The sequence below is a fragment of the Kryptolebias marmoratus genome, linkage group LG2, assembly GCF_001649575.2.
Source record: "Kryptolebias marmoratus isolate JLee-2015 linkage group LG2, ASM164957v2, whole genome shotgun sequence".
Lineage (NCBI taxonomy): Eukaryota > Metazoa > Chordata > Actinopteri > Cyprinodontiformes > Rivulidae > Kryptolebias > Kryptolebias marmoratus.
Genome location: NC_051431.1, coordinates 294,526 through 321,379, shown reverse-complemented (window position 1 = coordinate 321,379; position 26,854 = coordinate 294,526). Strand labels below are relative to the sequence as shown.

The 26,854-nt window shown below is 43.9% G+C and overlaps 2 protein-coding genes across 3 annotated transcripts in view; one reads left to right on the top strand and one right to left on the bottom strand.

The window, feature by feature from the left end:
* clip3 (CAP-GLY domain containing linker protein 3) overlaps positions 1-17,870 on the bottom strand; it is a 21,268-nt gene extending 3,398 nt beyond the window's left edge. Inside the window, exons 1-15 of one of the 2 annotated variants that reach the window (XM_017431064.3) lie at positions 17,469-17,870; positions 17,292-17,377; positions 14,502-14,653; positions 12,154-12,429; positions 11,670-11,809; positions 10,830-10,923; positions 9,867-10,028; positions 9,671-9,789; positions 9,351-9,587; positions 8,081-8,216; positions 7,841-7,996; positions 7,633-7,761; positions 6,756-6,879; positions 6,603-6,670; positions 6,268-6,340 (exon numbers count right to left, since the gene is read on the bottom strand). In XM_017431064.3, coding sequence (XP_017286553.1) covers positions 6,268-6,340; positions 6,603-6,670; positions 6,756-6,879; positions 7,633-7,761; positions 7,841-7,996; positions 8,081-8,216; positions 9,351-9,587; positions 9,671-9,789; positions 9,867-10,028; positions 10,830-10,923; positions 11,670-11,809; positions 12,154-12,427 — 1,712 coding nt within the window. In that variant the 5' untranslated portion in view covers positions 12,428-12,429; positions 14,502-14,653; positions 17,292-17,377; positions 17,469-17,870. Of the gene's footprint in view, positions 1-6,267; positions 6,341-6,602; positions 6,671-6,755; positions 6,880-7,632; positions 7,762-7,840; positions 7,997-8,080; positions 8,217-9,350; positions 9,588-9,670; positions 9,790-9,866; positions 10,029-10,829; positions 10,924-11,669; positions 11,810-12,153; positions 12,430-14,012; positions 14,240-14,501; positions 14,654-17,291; positions 17,378-17,468 lie in introns of those variants that run through there. The other variant, XM_017431065.3, reaches the window with a different exon arrangement.
* LOC108244673 (serine/threonine-protein kinase 32C-like) overlaps positions 3,279-26,854 on the top strand; it is a 28,561-nt gene continuing 4,985 nt past the window's right edge. Inside the window, exons 1-2 of the mRNA XM_017431066.2 lie at positions 3,279-3,426; positions 25,257-25,430. Coding sequence (XP_017286555.1) covers positions 3,308-3,426; positions 25,257-25,430 — 293 coding nt within the window. The 5' untranslated portion in view covers positions 3,279-3,307. The remainder of the gene's footprint in view (positions 3,427-25,256; positions 25,431-26,854) is intronic.

Sequence of the window (26,854 nt, the reverse complement as noted above, 5' to 3'; positions counted from 1 at the left end):
TCCCGCCTCTGAGACCTGTCCCGAGTCTGAGACCTGTCCCGGCTCTGAGACCTGTCCCGGATCTGAGACCTGTCCTGGGTCTGAGACCTGTCCCGGGTCTGAGACCTGTCCCGGGTCTGACTGCTGCAGAGAAGCAGGTAAAAGAAAATAACGGGATGTTTGCAGCCTGGATGGTGGAGAACTACAGATAGAAGATCTACAGATAGCTTCCCTTCAACCAGAGGAGCAGGAGCAGGAGCAGGAGCAGGAGCGGTTCCTGTCAGCTGGAGGCTCTCAGGCAGCAGGTCAGGAGGAACAGGAACCAGGTGTCACACCTTCTCGCCCCTCGTCTTCAGATATCAGTCCCCCTAACAGGGTAGGAGGAGGAGGAGGAGTCTGAACAGGAACCAGGTGTCACACCTTCTCCTCTAAAAGCTCCACATAAAGACTCTGTGGTCAGAAGCTGCTGGTCCAGTTCAGTGCTGATCGTTGTCCCTGCTGCCCGGAGACACGAGCCGTGAGACTGACCCGTCTCCTGCGTCTGTTTGCTGATGAACCAGGAAGCTTCATGTTCCCCGGATTCAGTGTTTTCTGCTCCACGCTGTGTGGTAACAAACATCCGTCCTGCTGCTCCAGCATGCAGAGAAAACTCTTCTTCTTCTTCTTCACTGAGAACTGAAACAAATTAAAGCTCCGGCTCTTTACTCTTTACTCTTTACTCACATTTAAGGTTTCTTTCAACCAGCTGAACGTTGGCCTTTTTTAATTAACATTAAATAAAGTGAACATGAGCTCTGCACTGATGTTTATTTGCAGTCGTGTCCTGGCAGCGCTGTTGTCTGAAAGGTTCTGTGGAGCGGAGACGGGTTCACTGAGCTGAAACTGAAACTGTCTGAAAACCTGCAGCTTTTCATGCCTCTGAATCCTGAGTGTCTGTGAGCAGCAGGCAGGTCCGTTTTAGATTTAAGGGTTAGTTTTGTTTGCACGGTTTGTAAAACTGTATTCTTGGCCGCGCACATTATTTTCCTGCCACCTCAGCAGCTGCCCCAGGATTTAATCTGCCGGAGTAACTTTTATAATAATTATTATTTCTTCTCTCGAGCTGCAGCCTCAGGAGTTTCTGTCTGATCCGAGATAAACTTTTTAAACAGCAACGAGCCTCTGAGCTGAGAACGTTTGGAGACATTGTGGAGACATTTTGGAGACATTGTGGAGACATTTAGAGACATTGTGGAGACATCGTGGAGACATTGTGGAGACATTTTGGAGACTCCGTCAGGATCGTTGTTCATCAGATCCGATTCCAACGAACCAACAGCTGAAGAAGAACCGGTCTGTTCTGGATCAGTTTTAGGCTTAAATCTGGTTTTTGTATCAGTACAGTCTGATGTATTTAATGAAAGCTGTTTTTAATAATTACAGTAATGAAAGAATTGCAGCTTCTCGGAGGATTATCTGCAGCTCCTTTAATGGTTTTAATCAAGTCTTTTCCTCAGGAGATCACCTCCTCAATCTGATGAACTCCGTTCTTATTAAAATCCTGTTAGAGACTGAATTTAATTAATGACCATCTTACTTTTTCATATTTTGTGCAAATTTAATTTGTGCTCCATTAGAATAAAGACCATCAGATTTGATCTCTTCTGCTTTAATGACATGAAATCAGTTATAAAACAATATGAGCTTCAGGCTTTTACCTAAAATAAACGGTTCTGTTTCTCCCTGAGTGACGCGGTTTCATTATCGCCTTCTTAATAAAATGATCTTTTACCTGCCTGGATCTGGGCTGAGGAGGAGGGGCTTGCTGTAAAAAAGATGATATTTTAGTTTAATGATGATCAAAAACTCCACGAGTTGAGAGAAAACTGGTTTTACTAACTATAATCAACAGAAAATCTTGTTTTTCTGATCAACTAAAGATTTTTATTCTGCTGTTTCCAGTATTAAAGATGGATTCATCTGCAGGATAAATAATCTTTTTAGCTTCACAGGTTTTTATTTTCCTAACTTTAGGTTAAAATCTTGACTCTTTGTCCAAAATTAGTTAAACGCATTTTTAAAAATTATTCTTTTCTCCAAAACATCAGCAGGTTGTTGAGTTTTTATTTATTTCTCTTAATGAAATCTATAAATAATATCCTCCAGATTATTATAAAACTTCCGAAACCAGGTTTAATCTCCTCAGAACAGATTTTATTTCAAACAATGTTAGATCTGTTAAATGAATTTATTTTATTTTATTGTACCTATAAACTGATTTTACATCTTTGTTTATAAAAAGAGTAAAAGTGAGATAAGTTGCTGCTCAGTTTTAGTAAAATAGACATTTTAAACATCGTTTTTCCCGTTTAGCTCCGTTAGCATCTGTCCAACAGACGGAGGGTTAAATCAGACTCGTTTTTCTGGCATCCATTCTTCCTGTCCTCTGAGGTCGTAAACAGAAAGGTCAAGTTGTCACCTTGTTTTACTTCATCCTTCCACCTGTTTCCTAACTGCTGAGAATTTAACGGTTTGTGTTGATTAGCAGCATTTTGTCTTTAATCTTTAGCCTGATTTCTGCTCTGAAACATCAGAAAAATATTTTTATTCATATTCAAATATCTTCCAAAATAATCTAATTTTCTTTCTTTTCAGCCACATAGAAAACAAAATATTCTCTATGAATAAATGAATAAATTCTCTGCTGACCGCCTCCTGAGGATCTGAAATAATCAAAATATTTTAAATTCCTTTCAGAGAAAAACAGGATTTACAGAAGGAAGGAAAAGAAAGAGGAGAAAAGTAACTCCTTTTCAGGAACCGTTGGATGAAGAAGGAGCAGGTTTAAGGAACCGTTCCCAGAAAGTCCAACCAACCAGAAAACACTTCTGATCATCGTTGTGTCGTTCAGACAGAGATAAAGTATTTATTGCTGATTAATGACATGTTTAAAACAACAAAAAGACGAAATACAAGTTTCCATTTAAAAGTCTTTATTTATTTCCCTGTTTTAAAACTCAGTGCTTCATTATTTTACTGACATTTTCAAAGAATAATAGGAATAACTTTACCGCAGGAGAGGAACGATCTCTGAACCTGCGGTTTAAAGAGATTATTTCATTGTTTTCTTGATTCTCACATAGATTCTAAAGATGTTTCTGCTGTCGGACCAACGCTCCTCTCTGCAGTCACTTCCTGACAACAACCACAAGAGTCGTTCTGAATAAATTATGAGCTGATCTGTTGATTCGAGGCGATTAATGTATCAGAACCTTCTAACGGGTTCCTGTCCTGTCTCTGTGTTTACCTGCTGCAGGTGTGCATCGTGCAGAAGAGAGACACCGAGAAGATGTACGCCATGAAGTACATGAACAAGCAGCAGTGCATCGAGCGAGACGAGGTCCGAAACGTCTTTAGAGAGCTTGAGATTCTGCAGGAAATTGAACATGTTTTTTTAGTAAATCTCTGGTGACTATCCTATATTTTTACATTTTGGGTGTGGTCTGCTGTCTGTGTCGGGTTCTGTCTGTCCGTGCGCACAGACACGTGCACGCTGACTGTCAGAGCTGTTCGTCTGTTCTGTGTTGCATGGCGCTTATTGCACGGCGGGCTGTACGCTGCATGAATACCACAGGTTGTTTTTGCCTCTTTTAGGCAGACAGAAAGCCTCCCTAACACAGAAACTAAATGCAAACCACCAGTTTCTGAGGCCGAGTGCAGAAAGTTAGGACAACTTTAAAATAAAAAACAGATTTTATTGTTTTATTCATGTGGTCTAACTGTGCGAAAAAACAAGACAACATGGATGTTTCCAAAATAAAACGCACAACAAAGCTGGAAAACATCTCAAAGAAATGAAAAGTTGATCTTGAGTTTGTCAGTGAGCTGACGGTGCAACAAATCCAACATTTACAGATGTTTCAAAGCTCACACATTATGACCCTTTTGGCTTTCCGTACATTCAGCGTAAGAACAAGAAACCTTTTCAGCAGCTGATCCGAAACAGACGAGATGACTTCCTGTGCTTCAGGAAAAACATTTTTACCCGCTCCGATTCCCAAAACAGCTGGAACAGCTGGAGCTTCTGTTTCTCCCTCTGAAGTTATTAACCATCATCATCACCATCATTATTATCATCATCATCATCAATATTATTATCATCATCATCATCATCATCATCATTACCATCATCATCATCACCATCATCATCATTATTATTATCATCATCCTCACCATCATCATCATAATCATCACCATCATCATCATCATCATCAATATTATCATCATCATCATCAATATTATCATCATCATCATCACCATCATCATCATCAATATTATCATCATCATCATCATCACCATTATCATCATCATAATCACCATCATCATTATCATCATCACCATCATCATCATCATCATTACCATCATCATCATCATCATCATCATCACCATCATCATCATTATTATTATCATCATCATTACCATCATCATCATCATCACCATCATCATTATTATTATTATCATCATCATCATCAACATTATTATTATCATCATCACTATCATCATCGTCATCATCACCATCACCATCATCACCATCATCATTATTATTATTATCATCATCATTATTATTATTATCATCATCACTATCATCATCGTCATCATCATCATCATCACTATCATCATCGTCATCATCATCATCATCATCATCATCATCACCATCACCATCATCACCATCACCATCATCATCATCATCATCATCATCATCATCACCATCATCAGTAGTAGTAATAATTGTTTTTTAAGCCAGTCTCTTCATGTATGGAAGGTGGTCTCTTCAGGGAATGATTAAAGATGAGCCGGTCTAACACAGACCCTAATGACCCTCAGGAGGGAAGGGAGGGAGATTGATCTGCCTGTGAGTTCAGCTGCAGAAACGGAGCATCTTAGCAGGTTGAAGCTTAGAACTCCAGATTCTCCCGTTCTGATGTGAGAACGCTCCTCAGATGGGAGGAGACAGCAGCGGCAGTCATTTAAAAAGTAACCGTCCTCCTCCAGATGAGCTCTCCTGTTCCTAACGTACTCTTTGTCTGAGTTCACGTCCCGGACCCGGACCCGGATCTGTTCTCTGTACGATCCGCTACACACCAGATTTATTGAATCAAGTCTGAGACACTAATTTTCCTCCAGAAATCCAACAGTAATTAAGCTAAGAAACAATTTGTCCAGAAGAGATATTTTTGGATATTAATTTTGAGTGTGAGCTCATTAGGAGCCCGTTTGATAATTAGCGTGGTTTGAATGGACCTGACTCATCCCTGGAGTCTGATATGTGGGTGAACGCTGCCTGCTTTCATTATTCAACACTCAGACTTTCAGCCGGGACACATTTCCAAATGTAATTGGGAACCTGGCATGCACGGCACGTTGCACAAAGCTCTCCGCTCGGCTCTAATTTGTTTTCGGAGCCAGAATATTGTGTCATTCACACATTTTATCATGAACCGATTGTGAGGTAAAAATATAGCTGAGCCGAACAAAGATGTTCTCAGCTCGTTCTGAAGGATTTAAAGTTTAATCTTCAGCATGTTTTCCTGCCAGAGAAGCTCTTCTTCAACAAACTGAGGGCGTTTTAATGAGCGTACAGTATCGGCTCGGTGTCATTTTTTAGATAATTCCCTGCAGACAGAACCTTCCATGTTCTAGTTTCCAGCGAGCCGGGCCGCTCCACTCTCACATTCTGCATCCAGAACTATTTTCAGAAGCCCATTAGTGACAAACACACGATGTCATCGCAGCAGTGTGGGATTTTCACACCTCCTCTCTGCTCAGGAGACACTTTTAAAGTGCTGGTCCATCTCACCGGATCCACAGAACTTCACCGTCCATCTCACCGGGTCCACAGAACTTCACCGTCCATCTCACAGAACTTCACCGTCCATCTCACAGAACATCACCGTCCATCTCACAGAACATCTCCGTCCATCTCACAGAACATCTCCGTCCATCTCACAGAACATCTCCGTCCATNAGAGAGAGAGAGAGAGAGAGAGAGACAGAGACAGAGACAGAGACAAGGGAGGAGAGGGGGAGGAGTTTTGTCAGAATTTGAACCACTGAGTCTAATTTTCTCTAAACAGAAACTAATATAAATAAAGGCGTAAATAAATAAAAACAACAACAGCTCCAGCTCTGTGCAAAAGTCTTCATCCAGCCCTGATTTCTCTGCGATCATCATCATCCTCAGAAAGCAGCTTCTTTCTGAAGGTTAAATCCTGCCGAGTGATTCTGTGATTCATACGTTCCAGTTCTCACCTGGAGATGGAGTTCTCAGAGGTCAGGTCTTTAGGAGATCGCATCGTGTTGAAGTTCCTCTTGGGCTGTGACACTGCAAACAAACAAACAAACAAACAAACGAGGCTAAAGCTGAGGAAAATGACTCAAACTAACAGAAATTATTATAATTATTTTTTTGGCAGCTTTTGAAGTCCATATTTATGTCTTTATTGAGACAAAGTGAACTGAGAAATATTTTACGGTAAAATCGAATCACAAGAGAAGCTTTGAGCTGGAACTGGTTATCTGAACCGGCTCATCTTCTGCAGATTAAATGTCTCTAAACGGGACATTAGCAAACCGCGGTGACTTACTGGAGACCTGGTGAACCTTCTTCACCAAACAGCTGTCGTTCTGTGACCCGTCTTTAGGTCCTCCGGTCCTGAAAACAACAAAGGATCTGTCAGATTAAAGAAACACTTCCTCTTCCTGCTTCTTTAGAAGACCTTTCGTTGTTGTGGTCGTACCTCTGGACGCGGGAGGGCGGAGCAAACACTCCATATTTGGGCAGGCAGCTGAAGTATCGGACCCCGAACACCGAGCCGTCGTGTTTCCCAGTGGGCTGGTCCAGCTCGATCCCGAACCAGTACCCTGCAGGGACACGAAGAGACCAGCTCAGACCGGAGGGATGAACAGCCAATCACAAGCCAGGGGCTGATAACATCTGGGAACATCTGGTTACTTTTCTCCTCCCATTATTGTAAGTATTGCTTTCCTGTTTGTTAGAAATGATTTGTTCCTTCTCTCTGCTCCTGTCACAGCTGCAGGGACGACAGGTTACATGCTCTGAGGTCATGTTCCTGAATGAACACCAGGGGTCGTACCACAGGTGTGCTGAGGGTCATCAAATGAGCAGTTACAGGTAAAACAACTGCTCCATGATGCCAAAGCAAAGTCAATATAAGGAACAAATACCTCCCTGACTGTTACCTGAACCCAGATTCTGCTGTTTGAAACATTCAGTAACGTCACAGTTTGCTGTGACCTCTTCAGTTTTTCTTCTTCAGAGTTGAGGAATAAAAATCCTCACATTGTCGCCCAATGTGGGTCTCGAACCCCCAACCCTGAGATTAGGAGTCTTCTGCTCGTTTTCTCCAGAGGTCAGGTTTATGTTACTAAAACTTTGGCCACTTTGTTCACATGAATGTGGGATTAGTGTGAAGATGACAAACAGAGACCCTAATGAGGGTCTGTTGTTAGGAGAGTGAGTTAATCTGCAGGTGAATCCATCTCAGCTTTGAAAAGCTTGAACTCCAGCCTCTCTGCTTTGAATGAATAAAAAGTGAAACATCTTCAGCTACAGAGCAGAAGAATGACAGAATCCTCTGAGGACAGCAGACACACCTGGAGCAAAGTCCGTTTTGCCGAAGAAGCGAACGATTCCGTGTTTCTGACCGGCCACCAGAACCTGGTCTCCAACCTCCACGTTTGTTCCGTCAGGATCCAGATTCACGGAGGACTTCTTCCTCTGGGCTGAGGGCACAAAACGGACCCTGATCAAGTTCATCTGTCCGCCTTTAATAAGAACACAGTCAGGATTACAGCTCGTCACCTTTCTCCCGCTCCTTCTCCTTTTTCTCTTTCTCCTTCTTGGTTTTTCCAGCCAGGCGGGAGGCCAGATCCATGCGGGGGGTTCGGGGGGTGGAGGTGACGGATGAAGGAGTCTGATCCACAACTTTGGAAATCTTTGAAACAGGAGCAAAGATCCCTGCGGACCGAAAACAATTCAGATGTCATAAAATGGTGACACAGACAGAAACACAGGCTGGGTTTAGAACCGACGCCGGCTCACCGAGTTTAGGGGGGCAGATGAAGTACCGGACTCCGCCCACGCTGCCGTCGTTCTTTCCCTCCGGCTCGTCCAGCTCCACCCCGACCCACTGACCGCTCGCAAACTCTGTGGTTCCACAGAACCTCAGAGTTCCAGTCTGACAGACAGACAAAGAAATGGAAGTCCGTACGTCAGATGAATCAAAACCGTCCTGAAGTTTCATCTTTTTGCTTCAAATGAAAACAAACCAAACTAAAACGGTCAAAGAACCGTCATCAGACTCAGCTTCAGGATGGTCATCGTCTGCAGCGTCTCAGAAACGCAACTGATGCAAAGTTTGTCCTTATCTTTTTCTAGATTTGGTCAAAAGCTAAAACAAAGTCTGGAAGCAAATCCTTTTCATTCAATTTGAAATAGAAATAAGTTGATCATTTTGTTTGGGATCACAGAGATGAACTGAGTGTCACTTATTGGGATTTCTACAGCAGAAACAAAGTTAAAACGTTTTAAATTTCATGTTTGTTTCGGTTGGATTGGCCTTCATGTGGGAAACAAGTCACCCCCTCCAGGGGTAACTATACCTGAACACTGGCTGAGGAGGTCTGAGGAGGTCTGAGGTGGGAGATGATGTAATAACGTTCAGCTCGTTGCTGCTTGGGTTTCAGTCACTGTTGTTTGCCTCAGTTGGGCCTGCTGACGTCTGATTTCCTGTAAATGTTCGTCAGTCGTAGACTTCCTTCGGAGGTTTAATGGATGCTGCTTTGCTCGGTCCGTTGTGCTTATAGATGACGGTAAATGAGACTTTTTGGTTCTCGCCATATGAATCAAAACTTGACCTCAGCTAAGGCTGAGGCAGCAGAGTAGTAGGAGTAAGAAATACTGCCACCTGCAGGTGGGAGTTAGTCACTTAAACCCAAAGTTTTTGACCATTTTTGAGAAAAATGGCAGTAAACTCACAATTATGCAATAAAGCATAAAAAAGTGGGGATCTGTTTATTTTGCATGAATTTCCACAATCGCTTTTAATTGTCCAGTTCGGTCATCTCATTCGATGCTACAAGCAGAACATCTGGTCACCGATTTGACAAAACTTCTGGTTTTTAAAGGCGTTTGGGAAAGAAAGTTTATCTTCAACAAAAACCTCAGAGCTTCATTTCCAGCCTTCAGAAACAAAAACGTGATATTTTTAACCAACATGAAGAAAGATGAGAACCAGTGGAAATGAACTAAAACCTGCATCACTCCCTGGTTCCCTCTCAACATGTTCCGCTCTGTAATAAACAGGAAAAACCTTCATGTCGTCCAGAACCACGCGCTCTCCCAGCTTCAGGCCCAGAGACGACAGCATCAGGTTTCCTGGGATGTTGTCGTAGTTGGGCAGCGTGGCCTTCGGAAGGTTGCAGCTGAGGGGGACGGCGTCCAGCAGCAGCTGCTTCAGGTCTTTGGCCACCATGGCCGCCTCTGCTTTGTCCAGACTCATGTCCATCGGGTCGGGGACCACCTCTGCTGGAACCTGGCCTTTATCGTTCTGCAGAATCGAACCAACAGCTGCAGGTTACAGCTAAGAGAAAAGGTTTCCCACCTACAGCTGTTCTGTGTGTCTGCTCTTACCCGGACGCTCGGGTTGGCGCCGTGCTCCAGCAGACACTTGACGGCGTTCAGACACAGGTTGGACGCAGCGATGTGCAGAGCTGTTCCGTAGTGGAAGTCGCTGCACGTGGAGTTCAACACTGTGGAGAAGACAGAAGAAGAAGAAGGTAAGCTCCACTCCTGGGACCTCAGCTCCACGCAGGGCGGACGCGTGTACCTCTGGGTTTAGCAGCTTTCAGCAGGACTCGGATCAGTTCTGGGACGTCGAAGTAGGCAGCGTAGTGGAGAGCATTCATGTTGGTCCATCGGCTCCTCAGGCTCACGTCGGCGCCCAGAGAGATCAGCTGACTGGTGAGTCGCAGTGCCGCCGCCGGGTCGCCTGTACACACAGAGAGGACGAAACTTAGAATCTGGTCCTGGAGTCGACCGAAGAGGAGCAGAATCCACCACCCAAACCCCGAGGTCCTCCGTCAGTACGGCTCCTGACGGCGCTGGCTAATTAAAAACCTTCTGGAAGGAGGGACTTCTTACTTCAGTTAGAAGAAAAAGCTGCAGAGATTTTTAAATATCTTTGATCTGAAACATAATCAAGTCTTAAAAAATGCTAGATTTGAAAATTAAAACTGTTTTCTATCATTTTTGAAAGTTGTTAGGCGAAACCAGAACCGTGAACCATAAACAGAACAGAGAAACTCACAGAGACCAGGTCAAAAGCTGCAGATCACAGGTGGCCACTGTTCCTCTCACTGGCTGTTCATTGTTCAGGTTCTGCGGGGAACTGTCAGGCTGTGGTTCTGTGCTCAGGTGGAAGGTGTCAGGACGAGGACGGGGTTAGGTGCTGTGCATGAGAGCCCAATAAACTAGTTTCCACTATGATCCAGGAAGAGCGAAGACAGAAGATGGAGCCAGAAACACTCAAACCCAACTTCCTGCATCACCTGATCTCAGCTTCAGCTTTACTGGAAACCAGAACCAAATGTTAGATTTTGTTTAAACGGGTCTCTTTCTGTTGGCTTTGAAGTGGAAACCTGATGATGCTTTGGGTGTTTTCAGAGTTTCAGACTGGCTCTGACGCAGTCGGCTTCCTAAAAGCTTTGTGAATCTTCGGTTCTGTGCTGATGCTGGGATTCAGACAGATAAAGGTCTGATTGATTGGATCCATGGTAGAAGAGCTGCTTACCGACTCCGTGAGCTCCGGCCTTGCAGCTGTAGTGAAGCAGCGTCATGTCAGTCAAACCGTCACGGTCGTTCACATGGCAACCACGCTTCAGGATCTGAGGCACAGAAACCAACAACAAATCACAAGAAGTAGGTTCAGTCCTGCAGGATCTGCTGCCTCGCAGCGAGAAGGACAACTACACTGCAAACGGATGAGAGAGAGCCAGTTTCTTTTATTTGTAAGAACAATAAAAAAACCTGAGAAATCCACCTCATGTGGACAAATAACATCTTAAAAAAAATATTCTTCTGAACAAGCAAATTCTGCTTATTAAAATTTTAACTGAAACCACCTAAATGTTCATAAATACTTAAATGAACATTTAGGAAACATGTTTGTTCCTTATTTTGTGGTTCGTCTTTTCTGAATCCTGACTTTGCTGGTTGCATCAGTTCTTCTCTTTATTTTAGTCACTTTCATCCTAAAGTTCAACTAAAACCCACATCTGATCAACTTGTACTTCTTTACTTGCTCAGACTTGGTTAAAATGGCTCCGCGGAGCAAGAGCAGGGAGGCGTGAGGGAAATACAGAGCGAGGCAGAGACTGGAAGTCTTTCAGGCTCTACCATGACTCAGCCTGGAAGAGGGAAATAAAACCTGGAGCGGACATTACAGACACAATCGAACCGGGTGATTCTTCATCCCTGGGAGTGTTATTATCTGACTGTGGGACCTGAGTTAACTCTGGCAGCTTCTTTGGTTTTAGCTTTTCCTTCAAAACTTTCTGTTGTTCTAAAGTCAAGAACTTCAGAAAACTGAATGCTGGCATTAAAAAAGCAGAAAAATGTGTGTAAATCTCACCTCGTTTCCGATGACGTCGATCTTGTGCTGCACCTGGGGAACCCACTGTCGGACGATGGCAAACAGCTCAGGGATGGTGGTCCGAGGATCCATGAGGATCTCCTGACAGGCCGGGTCATTTGGGTCGAAGAAGGTGAACGCTGATACAGAAGCATCCACAAAGGGTTAACAGAGACCCACCAGGGAAAGGAGGGCGAGAGCGACAACCAATCAGAAGCAGCCTGAGAGCTGCAGGTTAGGGTCAACAATAAGCTTTACATACAAACATACAAACAGCTCAGGAGGCCTTCAGCCAACACAAACTCAGAGGTTTACTTGTAAATTTAAGGTGGTATGACTGCAGTTACAGTTCTGGACCCAGGCCCGGTTCCACCCTGAGTCTAGCAGCCTGATAATAAAGTTGTCCGCTGCTGGATTTGTAGCTGAGGGTCGTTGACTGACATCAGAGTGGCAGTTAAGGTGGATTTAAGGTGGAATGACGTACCGTAGTCTTTGGGCAGCGGCGCCTGGGCCGAGGGGTGCACCATGGCCCGGCGAGGCGGCTCATGAACTGGGCTCTGGTACTTGGACACGGAGGTCGGCTCCGGCACCGGTTCAGCCGGGGGATCCTCCTCCTCCTCCCGCTCTTCCTCCCGCTCTTCCTCCTCCTCATCCTCCACCTCCTCCTCCTCCTCCTCCTCGTCTCTCTGGACCCGGCCCTCCTCTTGCTCCTCACGGTCGTGTCTCTCCTTCTCCTGCAGGTTCTCCTCTTTAGTCATGTCTGTCGGAGGAAATCAAACATTAAAACAGGATTTTATTGAATCGTTTAACAAACACGGACAGAATCAGATTAAAGCAGCAGAACCAGCGTTGATGTTCTGATCCGATCAGCAAACCCAGATCCAGTCAGGAAGTCCTCTCCAGTTTTCTCTTATTTAAGGTGCAAAGAACAAAAAAAGAAGAATCTTTTAACATGTTAAGACCCGAGGAAAGAGAAAAAACCTAAAACAACCGTCTACATTCTGATGGTTTCTTCTTTTCATGAACCTAAAACTCTGACAGCTTCAAACATCAAACTGAGTTCAGGAGCCTTTTACTGCCTGAATGAGGTCAGAGGTCAAAGGTCAGGCACTGAAACTGGTGAGATAAAACTGACTGTGAAGTAAGAGTGTTTTTATAATGTGTCCTCTGCTGAAGTAACAGAACCTGAAACTAAAGATCCCATCTGAACAAACCGCTGCGATGTTTCTGCGTTAAGATGGCCGCCAGCTGCTTTATGTTTATATGAAGTCCAAATAACTTATCCATTTATTTTATCACCAAGGTTATAAAATGGCCGTTCCAACAGCAAATGGTCAAAAACCATCTGCCTCATATTGTTACAGCTGTGGTAAAATCTCTGTGCCTGCATCGCCCTCCAACACGTCCATTCATTCATCGTTTCAGAATGGCTGAAATATCCCTTTAAGTGGACTGAAACAAGGCTAAGCTGGTTCTTCCTGTCTCTGCAGGAAGAAGGAAAGCAGATGACTGATTATATATTCCACGTGCATCAGGTGACAGCGACGATCTGCTGTCTCTGATCATAAATACCATCTCATTTAAGAACACGGTGAGATATTTCAGGAGATAAGAACACAAATTATCCACCGAAGCATCAGATTCCATCTTGTTTACAGAGCAAATAATAAGGTTACAAAATACAAGATAAAAAACACAAATAAGCTTTAAACTGATCAAGATTCTCTGTTTTCTGACAATCTTATTGACTAAATATCAACAGTTGTTTCTTTACCTCATTTTTAAAAGGTGTGTTTGTTAAATGAAGAGAAATTGATAAAACAAAACCAGATCAGTTTTCAGCTTAGTTTGTCTCATAAACATCTACAAATGTGTAAGAAATAAACTTTAAAGGCATTATTCAATCATCAACCCTGACCTCGTTACTGATATTTTAATTATTCATTTTTTCAAAGATTTCTAAATCTTCAAAGTCCCAAAAACTGGGAAGATTTGCAGCAAACCTCAGATTTCTTTTGACTCCATCTCATAAAACTTTACTTTAATATTAAACTTAAAGGTTTTAAAGTTTGTGTTGAATTGATTGATTATTTAAAAGGCTGGTATAAATAATTAACTAATTAATTATAATAACTAAACATGGCCCTGATAATGAGCTTGGATGAATCTGAACTGGTTTCCTGCTGGGATAACTGAATAACTGGGATCACTAGGATCACTGGAATAACGGATAACTGGAATAACTGGGATCACTGGAACAACTGGAACAACTGGGATCACTGGAATAACTGGAACAACTGGAACAACTGGAACAACTGGATTACTCTCAGGCTGTAAACCAACCTCTGCCACCATTTTCTGCTCCGTGCTGCTGTTTTCTCGGATGAATGGATGATTGTGGGTCTGTGATGGAGGCAGCAGGATGAGAGGCTGAGGCGGCCAAGGCAGCATCCTCTTCCTCCTCCTCTTCCTCACCCAGCCTCCATTTTACAACCAGCAGAAACACCGAATTAATCCGATCAAATCAAGCAGAAGGAGACTTTTTATCGGCTGCGGATTCCACCAAAACACCACATTTCTCAGCCTGACACGGAAAACCATCCGGTTGAAACCGGATCCGCTCCGGTTTCCGGTTTGTCTCAAAGTGCGCAGCAAACAGGGAGAAAGACGCCCTCAGACCAGCCCTGAAAACACGGCAGGACAGTAACCTGCTGAAACGGGGGGTCAGTGAACGCAGCACAGAAACAGCAGGTTTCTCTTCATCAGTCCTCCTCCTTCATCATCCCCCTCACAACAACAACCATCTGAGGGGGAAACAGCCGGTTTATTTACCTGAAAACAAGCCGCTGATGATGATGATGGTCCGTGATGATGCTGAAGCTGCTCCTCTCTGATGCACTAACAGCTCTGCTCCTCCTCCTCCTCCTCCTCACTCTCCTGTTAACCCCTTCATGCCTCCTGTCTGCTGCAGCATCTGATCCAAACTGTAAACACATTCAAAATCCAGAGGAGTTAAACTAAATCTTTGTAAAAGACAAAGTCTGTGTTTTTTATCCGAACCATCCAACAGTTAAAGGAAGTCCATGACAGACAGGATTATTGTTGTTTGGATTCTGCTGAGCAGGAAAATAAACCAAAGAAGTTGAGGAGTAGTGTGGTTCCCTCAGAGAAGTGAACTAGTTGTTTCGTTACATTTCTTCTTCTTCAGTTACCAGGCAGGAGGTTAGATGTGTTTGTTAAAGGTCCTCACTGCAAACCAGCAACTCCAACAGAAAAACTGCATCCTGAAGAGTTTACTCCAGCTGCGGGTCTGCACTCAACGTAAACAAAGCACCGGCCTGAATCAAACCACAGGAAGCTCGAGTCACATGATGACCTCCATCAGGCTGGCTGTAGTCTGAGCAGGTAAACAAATATGGAGGAATCAGACAAGTGTAGAATCTGAGAGGAAATATCCGAGTTAATCTGCTGCTAAACAAAAACAGCTGGTTTCAGTGATTCCTCTTTTATCCAGCAGGGGGCAGTAACACAACACCGGGCAGCACCTGGATCACGTGACCAACACAGCTGCCATGTTGGCCTCGTTAGGAAGCAACGTTTCTGCAACAATCCTTGGGAAGTGATTCTAAAGCTAAAAGTCCAAAGTGAGGCTGACATATTCCCCACTTTGATTAAAGGGCCGACCTGGGCTTGAACCTGCAGCCTCCAGCAGACACACCTGCAGGAAGCCACAGAATCAGACCAATCAGATCCACCTGTGGCTGACAGAAACTGTCCTGCTGACGGATCATTTTAGTCTCAGAAACTCTCCTCTGTTGGACTCAGCAGGTTCTGCTGCGTTAAATAAGAGGAGGTGAGGTGTAACGTTTGTAGGGGTCGTATCTCTGAGCTGAAAGCAGCAGAATGTGTGCACAGGGAGGAAGATTTTAGCTGCCCTGCTGACAGGAGACAAGTTAAATCTGCTCACCTGTACCTGCAGAGAACTGCAAACAGCTCAAACACTGAGAACTAATCACAAGAAAACATTTAGAATTTCATTTCAAATGGTCAAAATACACTGAACCAAACACAGCAAGCTAAGTAATGAAGTAATTCACTTTGTTTATTAGGAGGAACTACTTTGTGAGGCGGGGCTGCGCCTCACCTGCCCTTATGGACCGACCACACCTGCTCTGGATGGAGGAGAAACTTTCTGTCCACAGGTGGAAAACCTGAAACTAAATTCAAACCTAGAAATGTCCGTTTGGTTAGAAATCTAAGAAACTGCGTTTTAAAAGCAGCAGCTGATGAATCAACATTTGGTTGAGGAAACATGAGTCACATGATCAGAGCTGCAGAACATTGATGCTTTGATTAAAAGATAAAAACTGTTGATCTGACCAGAAGAGCAGAGCTGATGTGTCGCAACATCTGGAGCTCAGTTTTTACCTCTGAACCACAAACATCACAAGTTTACAGCTGAACTCAGCACAGTTAGAAAGGTGCACAACACATCACAATTTCATTTAACAAAGTGTTTGAAAAGGATCAATCAAGTTTGTAAAACTGAGCTTTTATGTCCATCTTGGTTTGATAATATTTAAAATAATGTTTTTTATGAAAATGGTTGAATGTGACCCCAAAGGTTAAACATGAACCACAAGAGTCAGATAAATATACAATATTTAACCCACTTAGTGTTTCTGTAAGTGTCCCCATGAGGACAAGATCTGCATTTTAGAACAACACAGAATGAATAAGAACCATTTTATTCCTCCAATAATGCTTCAAACCATCTTATTATCCTTCTAAATAGATTCACGTCTAACTTAAAAATATATTTTTTCTGAGATCTGAAGTTATTTCTGTAAAAAACATCCAGATTAGATTAATTGTCATCAATCAGCCGTCCCACCTGACTGTTTCCTCGGTCAACAGACTTTGTTTGTTGAAGAAACTGAGACTGAAAATCCAACATGACAATCAACAGGATCATCAGGAAGTTTAATTTCTCTGAAACAGCAGATCATCAGGATGAAGTCATTTTGATTTCAGGCCAAAGATCTGAGAATAAATCAGATTCAATCCATTCTTACTGCACCTTCTCCTTTTCTTTGGCCTCTAATGTTTCAGAACAGCTTCATCCTCGTCACAAGAAGAATCCAGAGGAGAGGAGACGCCGACCTCCCCTGAGGTTTGTCTGAATCCACTGTAGGATGTTGGACTTTACTGGAGCGGCGGAGAGACTGCAGCAGCTGAGGCCATCATCAGACACCATGCTCTGGACTTTGAGTGCAGCATCAGTCAGACTGAAAGCCAGCAGGAGGACGGACGAGCAAACCCAGGACTGGACCAGTCTTGGATTCAAAGAGAAGGTCAAGTGTCAAGGATCTGAATGGACTCTTGGTTTGGGGTCATTTTCAGAGCGTTTGGATTAAGCTGGATTCAGATGAAGATAGAAGGCGACTTTGATTTTGGATGAAGTTGGACATTTCTCTGCCTGTTGTGGATTTATTTTGGCACAGTTCTCAGATGCTGTGGATTAAAATGCTCACTGTGGATTTTAATCATGTTTCTTCCCTGTCTGGATTAATGAGGATTTATTCAACAACATCAGATCTGAATGAAGCTCGTTCATCTTACCTGAGCTGAGTCTGCATGTCATGAAGGCATCTCCTTACGGCTGAGTCACTCACCGGACCACAGAAATCCTGGACAGGAACCTGGACCTGGAAAACAGAGGACATCGTGAGTACTAGAGTCTTTCAGGAAGTGAACAGTAAGTATGGCGCAGGTAATTCTTCCAGTGAATATTCTTACGGTACAGGTGGAGTCCAGGACACGGAAGAGTAGACGAGGTGAGTAGTCAGGTGATGATTCCAGAGAGTTGCAGGTAAGAGGAAATGAGGTGAGTATTCTCCAGTGGAGGTTTGATGGTAGTTTCAGAGAGTGGCAGGTAGGTTCCGTAATTCCAGGTGGCAGCAGTACAGAAGCAGACAGGCACTGGTGAACAGGTGAGTACTCAGCTAGAGGGTGAGTTTCCGGATGCAAACCAGACTGGTTCCAGATTGGACAGATAATTCTAAAAACAGGTCCGAGGCAAAATTCAAAAACAACGGTCACAACAAAGACTTTCAAAGTGTGGTGATCTGGGAGATTACTTCCCCGGTGGCAGTGTCCTGCGACTCCTGTTGGTCGACTCGTTGGTACCTTCACACCTGCAGAGGATCAGCATNCAGGAACTCAGAAGGAACAGGCTGCAGGCTAATAAGCAGCTAACTTCAGCTCTCGGCTCTACAAACAGCACCAGAGAAGAAGTTAAATTCTGTGTAACGGGTTCGAACTGTTCAGGGCTGAAGTTTGGTTCGGTCCAACACTTCGTGATGCGGATCAGTGAAAACATCTTCTTCTGTTTCTTAAAGGGAAACGTCTCGTTTTTAAACAGCTGAAGGAGAAACTAAACAAGCTGCATGTTCTCTTCAGTTCTCTCAGACTTCTTATTTTTATCTGAATTAAATGAAATTATTATATTTATTACAACTTCCAGAAGCTGAGTTTTACTCACATGGCGGCTCTCAGACACATGGAGGAAGTGGGCGTGCGAGAAGCAGCGTGTCGGAGGAAACGCGTTATGTAACGCAGCAGCACGCCGCTTTTTACTTTGTTCTTTATAAAAATATTCAGCCTGAAACTCCAACACTCATCATCTGTCTTCTCTGAAGGAATCAGTCATAATCTGACAAACGCTCTTATTTTGAAAGTCCAGGCTCAGTCCTCTTCCTGTTCCTCTGAAGCCTCCTGAACAGGAAGGAGCCATAGGGGCGGCCATGATGGAAACACAGGAAGAAGCAAAGCATGCTGGGTAATCTAGAAGCTGCTGAGGAGCTGGTTGCCATGGTGATTCGGATCAGAACTTCTTGACCCGTGAGCAGCAGAAGGTTCCCCACCTGTGTGGGGACGGAGCCCTGAAGAACAATTAATAATAATTGTTCTGAACAGGCAGGTTTAGCTCCCGGCTGGACGGATCCAGGAACTGTTTTTAGTTTGTTTTCAGCTCTTCTTTGGGTTTTAATGAACTTTATGACAGGATGATGTCTGTATTTGAAAAGAGACCATTATTTGATGGGTAAACTCATTTTAGTTCATTTAGAAACCCTTTGGACACTAAAGTTTTATTTATTACTGATGGAAAACGGGCTCATGCTTGTTTTCTGGTTGTATTTTTCTGTCCAGCCTTTCTGGAAGAAACATGAAATCAGCTCAGAAGAAGCTTGATTTTGAATAAATTTCTGACAGCCGAGGTTTGGACGGGTAAAAAGCTTCCTGAGTTCTGTCCTCAGAGGACATGTCCCACTTCTGGCCTCTTTGTTACTGCAGCAAAGACCTTCATGCACAACTTCCACTGCATGCTTTCTGTCTTTTAGCCGTGAGAGCGATCTCTTATCATTCTCAGCCTAATTTCTCCTGGTTTCCTGATCAGAGAAGGCAGATTAATCCGACAGAAACAAGTGATGAGGTTGATGATGCTCATCAGGTGGATGGGTGCAGGGAAACAAGAAACAAGCAGCTGGATGGACTGATTGAAGGAGGGAACGCCACCAGCGGCTGTGGGTCGTTCCAACGGTGTGGAGTTTAGAAATGATCCCAGAGCGACCCTGACCTGTTGGCTGTCAGCTGCTGTCAGCTGCTTCCAGCTGCTTCCAGCTGCTGCAGGACTCTGACTCGTGCTGATTGAATCCTTCAGTCTTTGTGTCGAACCTTAAACCTCCCCTCTGTTTGCTGCAGTCTCTCTGGGTTCTCTGATGGCTTGCACTGAGGATCAGTTTTGAGATGAAATCTGATTCCAACGAGAGTTTTAAGCCTAAAAATGTTCTCCGAATTAGGTTTGATTTTTCTGCTAAAGCAGGAGAGAGGAGACATTGTGAGCATGAGAGCATTGTTATGCGTCTCATATTGACTGTCTGCTTGAGACAAGCTCTCAGCTCTGCAGGTAATGAGACAGGACTGATGAGAACGGTTTCATCCTCGCTCTCATCGTACGACAACGAGGAAAATAATTGGTTGCCTGCGTGGGCACTCTGTTTCCCCCGAACCCAGGGAGATCTGACAGTTGCCTCATCCGTTGGCTCCTCACACAGAACATTATGATTCCTGGCATTTGGCATTTCAGCTTTCAGTTCATTATTAATGGATGTGCGACGGACCAGATGGGCTTTTTGGGAACTGCCAATTCTCAAGAGCAAACAATAAAAAAAAGATGCAACTCATGAGAAATGGCAGCTTTGATCCAGCTTCATAAGAGAGCTTTTATTGATACAGAGCCAGAAGGAAGCCAGAGAGGCAGCTGGGCATTCAATCAAGATAGAAAAATAGACTAAAGTGCTGTCAGTGCAGGTAATGACTCTTACAATCACAGGAGCACAAAGAAGGGGGTGCATGGCAGAGCAGACATTGATTTGTTTTGTCAAAGAAGAGATGCGCAGACTAAGAGGATTTGTTCCATATCCTGCAGCTCGTACCTACACACACACCGTCACACTTTCACCCGGTCGTCCTGAATGTCTCTGAGCTTCTCAAGCAGCAGCTTCAGACTCCAGAGTGAATCCCATCAGCAGGGCGAAGGCCGCCTGGAGCAGCTTGGATGTGAAACCAAACCCAAATTCCTGGAACCGGTTCCTCTCTCTGCACAAAACCTCGGGTAGGAGTCGAGGAGACTGAAAGCTGCAAACACAAAACTCACTCAAACCTTCTTACTGCTTTTCTCTCCAACGTTTGAAGCCCTGAAGGTCGACTGCTCGCAGAGAGAAACATGCAACACGGAGTTTCATCTTCTCTGAGGTTTATTAGTTCATCGTTCTTAAAGTTCACCTGAAGTCAGAACCCATCACTCACAGGTCCAGAGAAGAACCAGTTCAGTTTATTTCTGCATCACTGATTCACAGCAAAAATCAAATCATGAATCGAATTCAGATCAGATTAAAATCCAATTACTGTCTTATTATAAAACAGTTCATGGACATGCAGTTCATTATGAAACACCAGTTAGTAGAACTGAAAGTTCTGCCTCCTGTTCTCCTGTTAGAACCTCAGGAACCACAAGGAACCTGCAGTCTGAGAGCAAAGAGCTCTGTTAGGAAGAATAGGATCTTTAATATCAGGTGGAGCTGGTTGTTGGGAGCTTTGGGTGTTAGGAGGAAGATTTTAAATTCTCTGAATTCTCAGACATGTCAGTTTTCTCATTTGGTCCTTTTCTTCCTGGGACTCAGGAGGTGATGAAGATGGATGCTTCCTGTTCAGTCTCCGTAAGACTCAGGATTTCAGACGTGGAGGGAACCAATCAGGTTTAAAGAAGCCTTTGAATCAGCTGTAGGCAGATATACACCAGGAAGGTTTTATTGTTTGTGTTCGTTAAACTTAATGAACAACGATACGACCTACCTCCTGATTCAAAATAAAAGGTTTATTCTGTTTATTCCCATATGGCTCACATTTCTAACGAACAAGGGTCCGTCTGAATCATGCTGCCTGTTTTTATTTAATAAAGGTTTAAATTTACCATCGACTCAGTGATTAAATGTTCCTGTTTTATGTCTCTGTTAGGATTTGGGTTTTTGTATTCAGATGTTTCTTCATGTTTCAGTTTAATCTGCCACGCCCATCTACACCTGCCCCAAACCTTGATTATCCACTCACCTGTGCCCACTTTCCATAATTACCCTCTGCCTTTAAAACCGGGTCATTTTCTCCACTTCCACGCTGGTTCATTCCTTGATCTGCTGCCCTTCTGGTTGTTCGTGGCTCGTTGTCCCCCGTGCTGTTTGGTTTTCAGCTGGTCTCAGGTCTGTTCATGTTTTGTTGTTGAGTTTAGGTTTGGTTTTTGTATTTGATTCTTTTGTTACGATGAGTCTGCGCTCCGGGTTCGCCTCCTTCCCTGTTCATGACAGTCTCGTGAAAAGATTAAGATATTGTTTGTTCAACAAGAAAACCTAAAATACTTTTCTAAAGCATAAAAGCTGCATTTTTTTTCTGCTTGATCAAGTTTTCACCACCAAACCATTAAAAGGTAAATAAAGTGGAATATTTCAGCTGAATCGTCTCCCAGCTTCCTCCTCTGAAGTTCTGTAACAATCTGAGCTGACAGCATGTTCTGCTGTAAGACCTGAAAAAGAGGAAAGTTTTCCCACACTTTCTCCTCCCGTACAGACGGGTTTGTTCTGAACTTGAGCCTTTTCCTCCCGGGAGGTTTCTGGAGGACGTTCTTGGTGAAACCAGGACAGTGGAGGTGTTTCCGGAGGAGAGGCAGCGCTCCGTCACGCTGCTGTTAAACCTCCGAGGAGCGTCCGGGTGTCTTGTGATTGAGCCGTGCACGTGGTTCCAGACGCTCCTCGGCTTTATGTAGGCCAGGGAAAGTTTGCAGATGGGCCGGGCCACCAGAACCACGAGTTAATGTTTGTCTTTGGGTTCTGTTTCTCCTTCTCTGTCCCCATATTTCCCTCTCTGCCTCCCAGCGCTCGTTTGTCATCGTGGCCTGATTATTTCAGCCTCTTTCTGCTGCTTCCTCCTGCAGACGGACCGTCCTCTGTCCCAGCCTGTCCTTTACCTTCCAACATGGAGGACATGGACTTCTAGGCGGTCATGTCTGCTCTCGTTATAGATCACTTCTGAAATGATGCTCGATCTGCTCTCACAGGCGGTTTGAGCTGAAACATCAGAGTTTAATGAGGCATGCTTCATCACAAACATGCAAAGAATCATTCTGTAGGTTTCTAATAATATTAAAGCTGAAGACACACAGCATGTCCCTCTGAAGGGCTGTCCCACGACTTTAAATAAGCCAGAAAACATTTCTGTGCCAGAATGATTTTTATACCAGAATAAAATTCACACCAGTCAGTTTGTGTTAGCGGTTTGTTAGCCTGTTAGCATCGAGCTGCTGAGGGAATATATTTTTACAAAAAATGTGGTGGGACCTTCTGATAACAAAAAAAATTAGAAATAAAGGTTTGACTTTATTAGAGACAAGTCAGACAGATAAATATCCAACAAACTGGCCTAATTATTATTTAATTTATCAGGATGCAGATGTTTCTTTATTTAATGCAGGATAATTTCCCACATTTATTAAAAGGAGTCTGCATAGTTCAGTTTAAAAGTAATCAAGAGTTAAATATCAACAGGTTAATAAATTTTATTCATTTCTAATGGAACCGTCAGTTCTGTAAGAGTTTTTCTCTTTGTTTTAAAGTTTAATCTCCTGAAGCCTTAAACTTTAAATAATAAGAAAAGAGGCAGAAACTTGGTTGTGAAGTTCCTCCCAGTCTTCAGCCGTGAAGTGAGAAGACTGGGAGGTGATGGGAGAAACAGGACAGGTGCAAAAAGGAGGAGGAGGAGAAGGTTGGTGTTTAGATGTTAAAAAGAGACAGAAAATGAAAGATTCAAAAGGTTTTATCCTTACTTTACTGTTCTTAGGACAAGTGTCTCTAAAAGTCTTTTCCTGATGGTTGTTGGAGGGAGATCTGGATCAAACTGTCATCAGACATCAGGGATGAAGCTGTTGCTCTGCAGCCTGCGTCGGCTCGGGGGTTTGGTTCTTATCTGACATCTCCTGAGACACAGCGGGGGTGAAAGTGACAGCCGAGGGGGTGCAGATGTCTCAGAGGTGGACTCAGACCATCTCTGACACCAGCAGCCGCCTCATCTGTCGGCATGACAACAGGAAGCAGAATCTGACAGTCGGCTGATAAAAGCTGTCTGAGACGAATCCCGCCCTCAGCGTCCTGCAGCTGGACGCCTCCTGCTGGATGTCTCCTGCTGGACGTCCACTGCTGGACGCCTGCAGCAACGCTCAGTGGTCTTACAGTGAGGCTGAGGGTTCAAAGGTCAGGGTAGGTAGGAGAAGTGAAGTCTCTTCCTGTCCAGTTTCTGTCTTCAGCAGCAGGGAGGGGAGACGTTTCTTTCATATTACTGCATTAAAGCTTTGATTTTCCTGCAGTTGTGTATTAAAGCTCAGATTGTTGTTTTCTGGGGAGAAATGGTGTCAGCTGAACATCACCTGAACCATCCAACTGGTTTTCTTTCTGTCCCGAAGCCGAAGGTGGGAGGATTTTTCCTTTGTTCTCATTTAAAGAGGAGCAGAAACTGAAAGCTAAACCTGAATAATCCCGACGTCCTCGTGAGTTTCTAAAGTCTGACCTGAAGCCAGAAGAAAACTTGCAGCTTTAAATAACAGCAGAGTTTAGAAATGGTTCAGAAACACTTAAACCTCTGAGACTCTGACTGTTTTCCTTCCTGCGGGATTTTCAAACCATTATCCTGTTTTTACTTTTGCTGGCTGAATAATTACCATCTGTTGTTCTTAAAGTCTTCACTTGTTTGGTTTCAGAGAACCATAAAGTTTTACAGATCCACAAATCGGCACCGAGAGGCTGAGTTTAATTAGCAGCTCTGATTTAGAAATGTTTTAATGAAGGCGCTTCAAGATTAAAAGTCTTTATTCATCTTAGGAGACTAATTGTGTCTCTGACGTCCCAGGAAGAGTCTGAAACCAAAACCTGGTTCTGGTCTCTGGTTTAGGTTTTTAAAAACCTGCAGCCTCCCCCCCCTCGAGTCTCGGAGCCTGAGCAAACAGACGTTCTGTCATTGTTTCTGCCTTTTCTAAAAACCAGAAACCTGGACCTTGATGCAGGTCCAGTTGTTGGATGAAGGTCTGGTTTTGCCTCCTGCTCGGCTCTGAAGCTTTCATCTCTGGATTTATTGTTTTAACCAGATGTGTTTGACTTGTTGGTGTTTATATCCTGGCTTCTCGTGGAGAAATATTCAAACTAAATAAAGTTTCCAATTAAAACTGATGACAGAGAACTCGATGACTCGTGGAAGCACAGAGAACAGCTCAGATCCTTCGTGACTTTCATCAGAAAAGCAGCGAGGCATAAAATGTACCTACAATCAGTAAAAAGGCTTCAGACTCTGAGGATATCGATGGAGAGCAAACAGTATTGGAGCTCAGATGGTGCAACACATGCAGCACGAACCATCATGGATGTTTCTCTGAAAACTGTTACTTCTCTGCTTCTTATCGGAGGCTCAGTCTGAGGTTCTCGTGAAGCAAAGAACATTTTTCATGGTTCCGTAAACAGAACGTTCTGATGAGAATGAGATGAATGAACATCAGTGTCTGATAAAGACCTAAAGGATCAGAGATCTGACCGACGAGACAACCGGTCCAACAGAACCCAGATAAAAGGGTTGAGTATGGTGAAAAGTCCAACTGGACACTTAAAGAGAAAAAGAGGAAAGAAGAGCTGTCTCAAACATATCTGAACATCTGACCTCCATGAAGGGACAGATTAAAGATTCACGCCTCAGGAACTAAAACCGTTCATTAAACTCAGAAATCAGCTGTAAATTCAGCTGGTTGTTGCTCTTTAGTCTACGTTTATTTACAGAAATATATTTTTTGTTTTAAAACTATGCATGAAGAGAGCACCTTTGTCCTGTGTTGGTTCTGATCAACCTGCATGTTCTGAGCTTCATGTGTGTGATGTTCTGTGTGTCCTGCATGGAGATCAACGCAGCGCTCGGACTTGTTCTGTTGTCCCGCCGCTCCAGGTACTCGTTCCAGGACGAGGAGGACATGTTTATGGTGGTGGACCTCCTGCTGGGAGGAGACCTGCGGTACCACCTGCAGCAGAACATCCAGTTCACTGAAGATGCTGTGAAGGTTTACCTGTGTGAGATGACCCTGGCCTTGGACTACCTGCAGAGTCAGCACATCATCCACAGGTACAAGAACTGGGAAAGCTTTTATTTTTAACAGACAGATTTTCCATCAAAGTCGTGGTTCACTGATGCATCTGGTAAAGGTTAAACAGATCAGGTTCCTCACACCCAGAAAGATAAATAATCTTACAGAATAAAAAGAAGCTTTAGCTCTCTGATTAAAGCTCAGCTTTATTCTGACGTCTCTCATAAACCTTCAATAAATATAAATTTAGAAACATGAGATCTCCAGGTTAGTTTTTTTAATTGTTAACATCTTTAATATTTACTGACGGTTCTACTGAAAACAGCACATTAAACTGAGAGATGGATGCTCAAAGATATGAGAAGATTGGTGTTGATTGGAGGAAAGGAGGAAAGGAACCCTAACCCTGACTTACAGAAACAAAGTTCTTCTTCTCTGGAAGAACTTGAAGCCAACAGGAAGTAGGTGAATCATCTAAGTTGTGGACGAGGAGTTGAGGACTTATTTGTGTCAGCTGACCTCTGTGACCCTCGCTGGACCCTACAGGGTCTGATAATGTGTCGTTTAAAAGGTAAAATTGTTCTTTTTTTGGGTTTAACATCTTTCCCTCTCAAACCACCGGTTCTCCTGTCTCAAATGTTTGGGACAGAACAGGAAGTGTGCCTGTGGCTCAGGGAGTAAAGATCTGCAGCCAACAGATTTATTCTGATTTACTCCACAGATGGTCAAAAAACTGTTTGAATGCCGTTCAAACCTGTTCTGGGCTTCAGATTGAAGCCACTTTGAAGGACTTCAGAACCTGCTGATCTTCTGGGATTTTCACCAACAACCATCTCTGGGGTCTACAGAGAATGGTCCAAAAAAAGAGAAAATATTCAGCGAGCCGCAGTTATGACGTCAGAGGTCAGACCGGTTGGAGATGACAGAAAGACTACAGCAGCTCAAATAAACTCTCATTCCAACAAAGGTCTGCAGAGTCCGTCTCTGAAAGGACAACATGTCCAACCTTGAAGCAGATGGTCCACAGCAGCAGAAGACCACACCTGGAGCCACTTCCTGTCAGCTAAGAACAGGAAACTGAGGCTTCAGACTCACCAACACCTGGTCTGAAGAGTCTGGACTCCAGCAGATCTCAGTCCAATCAGAACCTTTGGGAGGTGGTGGAACCAGAGAGTCTCATCATGGATGTTCAGCTGAGAAATTTGCAGAAACGGAGATGCTGTCGGGTCAACATGGACCAGAATCCCTGAGGAATGTTTCCAAGGCTTTGTTGAGTCTCTGATACCAAGAATTAAAGCAGTTCTGTAGGTGAAAGGTGGTCCAACCCGGTACCAGTGAGGTGGACCCAAGTCCAACCCGGTACCAGTGAGGTGGACCCAAGTCCAACTTGGTACCAGTGAGGTGGACCCAGTGAAGGGGGTCCCACCCGGTACCAGCGAGGTGGACCCAAGTCCAACCCGGT